The 7,879-nt window shown below is 46.2% G+C and overlaps 1 protein-coding gene across 1 annotated transcript in view; it reads right to left on the bottom strand.

The window, feature by feature from the left end:
- Positions 1–990: 990 nt before the first annotated feature.
- Positions 991–7,879, bottom strand: part of LOC117812644 (septin-8-A-like) — a 37,030-nt gene continuing 30,141 nt past the window's right edge. The window contains exons 5-11 of the mRNA XM_034683544.1: positions 7,384–7,452; positions 6,314–6,387; positions 5,575–5,858; positions 5,122–5,329; positions 4,490–4,622; positions 4,122–4,291; positions 991–2,002 (exon numbers count right to left, since the gene is read on the bottom strand). Coding sequence (XP_034539435.1) covers positions 1,999–2,002; positions 4,122–4,291; positions 4,490–4,622; positions 5,122–5,329; positions 5,575–5,858; positions 6,314–6,387; positions 7,384–7,452 — 942 coding nt within the window. The 3' untranslated portion in view covers positions 991–1,998. The remainder of the gene's footprint in view (positions 2,003–4,121; positions 4,292–4,489; positions 4,623–5,121; positions 5,330–5,574; positions 5,859–6,313; positions 6,388–7,383; positions 7,453–7,879) is intronic.

Genomic DNA, 7,879 nt, shown 5'->3' on the forward strand with positions numbered 1-7,879 from the left:
TTTGTTCCTTTCCTGTCAGAATCTGCTGTTTGTAAAAATGTTCCGTCTCTTTAAAAGTCTTTAATGTCATTTTATTTTATAAAATGTAAAAATGTTAATTTGTCTCCAACTTTGTTAAAAGTGTTTCATCCTTTGTGAATTTGAATTGAACTTCCCAGCCACCATAGGAAGAGTTCACTGACAGGTTTACACACATGCCACTCAAAGTCAACACACACTCACACACACTCTCTCTCTCACACACACACACACACACACACACACACACACACACACACACACACACACACACACACACACACACACACACACACACACACACACACACACACACACACACACACACTCACACTCACACTCACACTCACACACACGTCCTACACGGTCAGTGAATTCAAGTCTTCTCTTCACACTCGTTCCTTCCCTCCCTCTTTCACACACACTCACACACACTCACACACTCTCTCACACACTCACACACACTCAAACACTCACACACTCTCTCACACACTCACACGTCCTGCACAGACACACAAAGTCAGTGAATTCAAGTCTTCTCTTCACACTCTTTCCTTCCCTCTCTCTTTCACACACACACTGTGAACACACACACTGTGAACACACACACATGCACACACCCACACACATGCACACACCCACACACATGCACACACCCACACACCCACACACATGCACACATGCACACACACACACAGCTGAGGCGTGCAGCCTGGTGGTGAGAGGCAGGCGTAGACTGTGTAAACATCTCCACACAGGAAGCTCTGCGTCTCCAGCTGACAGCTGTTATGGTTACATGTGAGGCCGGCTGCCTCCGTGTGTGTGTGTCTTTGTGTGTGCGTCTGTGTGTGTGTTGTCTGTGTGTATGTGTGTCATCTTGTTGTGTGCGTCACCTGCCTGAGTTTCACTCTCATCTCCTTCCTGGGTGAATAACGTCGGACAGACACGGCAGAGAGAGACACATCAAAGCTGGGATGGGGGGGTGTTGCATTTATTTCCATTGACAGACAGTAAATACAGCTGCTCTCGTCTCTGAGTCCTGAATCCTCTACCCTGTGTGTGTGTGTGTGTGTGTGTGTGTGTGTACACAGTGTGTGTATATACTGGCTTCATGTTTGTGTCCACTGTCACAACACAATCACTCAAGGTTAACAACATAGTAACATCATGTATGGAGAATGTACACCGTCATATGTGCTTCTTACAAAAACATCAAAGTACATTATTCTGCATATTAGGCCGCTGAAGCTCTGGGAGATATTCACACACATGAAGGGGTTAATAAGAAACAGCACCATGTATATAAGTTTAATTAAGACTTTAGATTAAGATGACGTCAGTACCTTGGTGTCACACTGATGGACAGAGGACAGGTACTCGGTCTAATGCTGGACTCTATGCTAGTCTAAGGTTTTATGTGGGCTCATTGGACAGAGGGAGTCTTATTCTGGGACTGGACTAAAGCTGAGGACAGACAGGAAGCAGCTGGACGAGCTTTCAGACAGCGGTGGTTTTTAAAAGGCTGGATCTGTTGAGAGACGTTAAATCAACGCTGAGCTGTCTGAAAGAATCGCCCGCTGTGTTCTGCTGCTGCACCAGGGGAGGGGGGTTCAGGGGTCAACCTGTCTCTTCTGTGAATAACTGATGAAACAAAAACAACAACAGAGAAAAACAAAAACTGCATATATAAAAAAAAGTGTCCAAAAGAACAAACATAGAAAGAAAGATCTGAATAAACGAGACGGCCACTGTTACTGTGTTTCTCTCTGAGCATCTCACCATCTTTATCCCCCTGTGGCTTCATCATCATCATCATCATCATCATCATCATCCTCAGTGTCTTTGGTCCATGTGAACAATGTCAAGATGGAATGTCAGAACAAAACAAAGAAAGAGAAAAACAAACAGATGTTGTTGGGTCTATGGTGATGGAGGACATGTCCATGGTCGTGTGTGGGGGGGGTTTACAGCGCCCATAAATTAACTGAAACACAATGAAACAATAAAGAAAATAAAGTGATTAAATAAATATGGAAAGAATGAATGATTGAGACTTTAAAGGGTTAAAGCAAAACGATGTGTGTGTGTGTGTTAGTGAGGAGAGAGACATTAACAGGATGTGTGCACGCAGAGCGAAGGATCCTTAGTAAAGGATGAAAAGCAAACTGAAGAAACAAGGAAGTGTCTTCACTAAAACACAAAATGGAAGTTTCCTGAAGCAGCACTGACTGCAGAGTCTGAGAGCCGCCACCAGGGGGAGCCACTCGTCTGTATATGAATCCACAGATTCATGTTACAGAGACCCAGCTGAGGATTTACTCCAGGTTACTTCAAACCTACAAGATCAGTGTGTTTTCATTTTACCTTGACATGTTTACACAACAAACCTCCTCCAGTCTTCCTCAGAGGAGTCACATGATGTTGATGTGGGCTCCCCTTCCTGACCTCCTGGACCAGGTCTTAGTTATGCTGCTATAGGCTTAGACTGACACACTGGGATCCTGTCTTTCCCTCTCTCTCCTCTCTCTGCCTGTCTCTCACTTTAACTCTTCCTGTCCCATTAAAGTTACTAACCATAGACCTTTCTGGAGTCCCTGAGCTCCCTTGTCTCGTAGGTTCCTCTGGATCTCTGCTGCTGTGGATGTGGTCCAGACTCCAGCTGCTACAACTACTACTATCCGTCTCCCCACTATCATCTCTCTCTCTCTTCATCTCCCTCTATCCCTCTCTCCATAACTTGCTAAATGCTGCAAAGTGCTCTGCTCATGGTGGATTAAGATGAGATCAGACTGAGTCCTGTCTGGAAGATGGGACTGGATCTGATCCGGTCTTGATGTTGGGTCTTTGTTAATAATAGAACACAGAGTATGGTCTAGACCGGCTCTGTTTGTAAAGAGTCTGAGGAGAACGTTTGTTGTGATTTGGGGCTTTATAAATAAAGATTGATTGATGGATGGATTAATTGATGGATTGATTGATTGATTGATTGATTGATTGATTGATTGATTGATTGATTGATTGATTGATGGATTGATTGATTGATTGATTGATTGATGGATTGATTGATTGATGGATTGATTGATTGATTGATTGATTGATTGATTGATTAATTGATGGATTGATTGATTGATTGATTGATTGATTGATTGATTGATTGATTGATTGATGGATTGATTGATTGGATGGATTGATTGATCCTCTCTCTTGCTGAGGTCTGATTTTAAATAATCTTGTTCTCCTTCTTGTGTCAGGGAGTCTGTAGTGGAAACATGTCCAGGTAAAACAAGAACACACTGGTCTAGTAACATGAACTGTAAACGAGTACTGGACAGTAAATTCTCTGAGTTTGTTATCAGGCTGAAGATGTTGGCACCTGTTCAGCCTTTGGGTTCTTACTTTAGCACCGTTGGTTTCACGCTTTAAAGGTTCCTGTGCACGTTCAGGTTCTACCTCAGAGAGGAAGAACATGGTTTAAGACGTCACTGTGTGTTAGATTGAGATTAAGATTGAGATTAAGAGTTCCATGAAGGAGTGAGGGGATTGAAAGTGTGCAGAGGAGTTTGGTCAGGTGTTTCCAGCATGCTACATGATGCTCTCTGTAAGACACCTGTTCTAGGAGAACTCCACGCAGGACACTAAAAGATCCACAGTTTGTGGTGAACTTAAAAAAGGCCCATTTGTAAGTCTGGATGCTCGATCAGCCTCCTGAATGAGCTGGAGTCCACATCACCTATTTCTAAGCAGAGCTTTTGATCGCTCCAGCTTCTCTCGTGGATTTCCTGAATAATTAGAGCGAGGCAAACGGAAAGAATGAAAGGACAGGAAATATTAAGCTGGGGCAGGATAGAGGGGGTGTAAGTTTCCTCTACACATGCCAGGCGCTGATAAAAGCTGAGATGCTTTATTACAAGAGAAAGGAGGAGGAGTGCTGTGACACTGGACGGAGCAGAGCTCCAGGTTTAAAGATAGAAAGGGACGGAGAGGCAGGAGATCATCTCAGAGTTTAAGGCACCGAGTGGAAGACAACAGGATTAGTTGCAGAAGCTGAGAAAGAGTCTGCTCTGGAAAGAAGAGTGAGTTAGAGAAAGAAGGGATGAGCTTACTTTTTCTTGTCCTTGTCTTTCTTGAGGGGCTGAGATAAGGAGAGCGTCTCCGCCGCCACCTTCTTCCTGTTGAAGGCGTTCATCTCCTCCTCCAGGTCTCTCCGCTTCTCCTCCACCTTCCTCTTCTCCTCCTGGTGCATCCGCTTCAGCTGCTCGAACTTATCGTGCAGCTACAAGGAGAGGAGAGGAGGAGTGAAGGGGCGGCGATGGACAGATGGGACGGAGGATGATAGAGGAGAAGTTAGAACAGGAGCATGAAACTCTTCTGAAAATCTAAATATGTGTGATTACAAAGAAGAAGACACTCCAGAGGAGAAGAGGATCCTTGGAGTTTATTAACATAAAGAGTCTACATGAGTGGGACTGACCTCTCTCTCCTTCTCCTTCAGCTCTGCTTCTGTCTCTTTCACTTTGTTCACAAACATTTGTCGCATCTCTTCCTCTTTACGCTGCAGGTCGCCCAGGAACTCTTTCCTCTTGGCCTCGTACGTTTCCTGGAGACTGAAAGAAAGACGACAGATAGAAAGTTAGAGATCAGACACATGAGAGCCTCCTCCTCCTCTTAATCCTGAGCCTCTCTGTGGTTGGGACTCTCTCTCTCTGTGTCTCTCTGTGTCTCTCTGTGTGTCTCTGTGTCTCTCTGTGTCTCTGTGTCTCTCTGTGTCTCTCTGTGTCTCTCTGTGTGTCTCTGTGTCTCTCTGTGTCTCTCTGTGTGTCTCTGTGTCTCTCTGTGTCTCTCTGTGTCTCTCTGTGTCTCTGTGTGTCTCTGTGTGTCTCTGTGTCTCTCTGTGTGTCTCTGTGTCTCTCTGTGTCTCTGTGTCTCTCTGTGTCTCTCTGTGTCTCTCTGTGTCTCTCTGTGTGTCTCTGTGTCTCTCTGTGTCTCTCTGTGTGTCTCTGTGTGTCTCTCTGTGTCTCTCTGTGTCTCTGTGTGTCTCTGTGTGTCTCTGTGTCTCTCTGTGTCTCTCTGTGTCTCTGTGTGTCTCTGTGTGTCTCTGTGTACCTGAATGGCTGGCTGTCGGGGTCTGTATCTTTGAAGCCCATCTCCTCCAGCTTGCAGCGTCGGTACAGCTCGTAGTGGCGAGCGTGGGTCTGCTCCCTCAGGTCCTCCATGTTTACCCGGATCAGCATCTCTCGGAGTTTCACAAAGTCGCAGTGACTCTCGTTTTCCACTGTAAGAAAAGAAACATGCACCAGGATGAGGACAGGACCTGGGCTTCAGGTGGTCCCTCTAATGGAGCTATAAACATGCAGTCACTTCCTGTTTTAAAATCCTTCACTCCACGCCCGGCTGTCGTTTGTACCGCTCCTTATTTATTTTAACACCCCATCTGTCGTCCTGTTACTCTCCCTTTCTCTCCATCTCTCTCTCAGAGCAGGAAATCCTTCCCTCCTTCAGGACTGTGAATCCTCTGAATAAACGACGTGTCATCAAAGCTGATAAATCACACTTCACCACTGAACAGAGAAAGAGGAGATCTGATGCACATCTCATGAAGCTGAAGCTGTCTGAACATCTCATAAAGCTGAAGCTGTTTGAACATCTCATGAAGCTGAAGCTGTTTGAACATCTCATGAAGCTGAAGCTGTTTGAACATCTCATGAAGCTGAAGCTGCTTGAACATCTCATGAAGCTGAAGCTGTTTGAACATCTCATGAAGCTGAAGCTGCTTGAACATCTCATGAAGCTGAAGCTGTTTGAACATCTCATGGAGCTGAAGCTGTGTGATCAGTTTGTCTCTGGTGTTGAACATGTTAGTGAAAGTTAATAACCGTAGTCAAGGGGTCAAGCTCCTCTCACAGCCGGAGGATCAGTTATAAGTTAATTCAACTGAAGACAATAACATGATATATTAATGGTTATAATAAGGCTCTTATTTTGTGCCAGCTACAGGTCTCAGTTTAACTCTGTTGACTGAAACTCTTTTTAATTAAACTCTTTTTAATCCCTTCAAATCTTTCAGAGGAAACTAAACTCCATGTTTTTTAAAGACTCTCTCTTTTTAACCCTGCAGCCAGAAGCTTGTCTGCTCTACTTCTCCTCCCTTTGAAATGAACTTTCCCTTCTCTGAGTACAAACCTCAGAATACCTTCACAGGAAACTGTGTGGAAACTTGGAAAAATTGCTTCTGATGAGATACGCCTGATCTCGTCCTATTTTAAATATTGGCCCTGTAAAGTTCCAGAGCACTAACATCCTGGAGCGAGACTGCAGGCCGGTGCAGAACCTGAAACATAAGCTGGCTGACACAGAGAAGTGGACGTGTTGCTGTGAAAGGAAAATAACTTTCCATTTCAGGAGATGAATGTGATAAACCTGCCGGCCAACCTCAGAGAGGAGTTTTTCCATCCTTTCAGAGGCGGTGTGTGCAGAGCGGGGTGTGCAGAGCGGTGTGTGCAGAGCGGTGTGTGCAGAGCGGTGTGTGCAGAGCGGTGTGTGCAGAGCAGGGTGTGCAGAGCGGGGTGTGCAGAGCGGTGTGTGCAGAGCGGTGTGTGCAGAGCAGGGTGTGCAGAGCGGGGTGTGCAGAGCGGTGTGTGCAGAGCGGTGTGTGCAGAGCAGGGTGTGCAGAGCGGTGTGTGCAGAGCAGGGTGTGCAGAGCGGGGTGTGCAGAGCGGGGTGTGCAGAGCGGTGTGTGCAGAGCGGGGTGTGCAGAGCGGGGTGTGCAGAGCGGGGTGTGCAGAGCGGTGTGTGCAGAGCGGTGTGTGCAGAGCAGGGTGTGCAGAGCGGTGTGTGCAGAGCGGCGTGTGCAGAGCGGCGTGTGCAGAGGGGCGTGTGCAGAGAGGGGTGTGCAGAGAGGGGGTTCATGGCGTTGAAATCATGAACCCCGGGGTTACATGACCTGAGTTTAGGATGTATGTTGTGTTTAAATACGACCTCCTGCTGTGAGCTGGGAGGACGTGAAGGCAGCAGTAATCACACTGACAGCCTGATTAGCTGTTAGCTTCCCCAGATGGGAGAGAAATCTGCACATCGTATAAAGTCACATAAAGACACAGAGGAGTCTGAATCACAGAGAACAGGAGCTCTGCAGACGAAGAGAAGGAGTGATATAAATATAACTCTGGTCTGCATTAACTCTTTATGGCCCAAAGCGATGCAGTGATGCAGACGTCTGAATCCCTCACTGTTCCTTTAAACATGCAGCGCTGACTGCACATCATTACAAGAATATTTGAGTTAAAAACAGGAATGAGCCGTTCTCTGGGGCGGCATCCAAACTACTTAAAACTGCTGCTCATTTGGCATGGAACAGTCTCTCTGTACTGGCCCCATGCTACGGGCTGAACGAGGGCCAATCCTCTGACTGACTGCAGCTCTGAGCCCTCCAGATATCTGAGCACAGAATGAAAACAGGAGAGTCACATAAAGAGGAGAGAGACATGCAAACACCAGAGAATATCTGAATCTAAAGAGAGAGGACGAATGTACAAACACCTCAAACATCAGACGGGCTTCTTGTTCCTCTCACTGAGGAACTGACGTCTGTGTTTTTTAAGCTTCAGCATATTTAAATGATTTTAAAATGCCTCAAAGCTTCACAGAGACTAATGTCACTATGTCTGCTAGTTTATCATCTAAAGTTTGACTGAACCGAGGGGACAGCTGAAGGCAGGCAGATTATACAGGGATGAGAGAGTCAGGTCACCATACACCAGAGGGACGACGTTTGGAGCCGAGCCCAGAGCGAAGACCAGAACCAGGGGACCTGCTCCACCATTCCAGTTCACTGGGGCCAAAGAGGATGTTTTTAACTCAGCAG

Source organism: Notolabrus celidotus, chromosome 5 (genome assembly GCF_009762535.1).
Source record: "Notolabrus celidotus isolate fNotCel1 chromosome 5, fNotCel1.pri, whole genome shotgun sequence".
Classification (NCBI taxonomy): domain Eukaryota; kingdom Metazoa; phylum Chordata; class Actinopteri; order Labriformes; family Labridae; genus Notolabrus; species Notolabrus celidotus.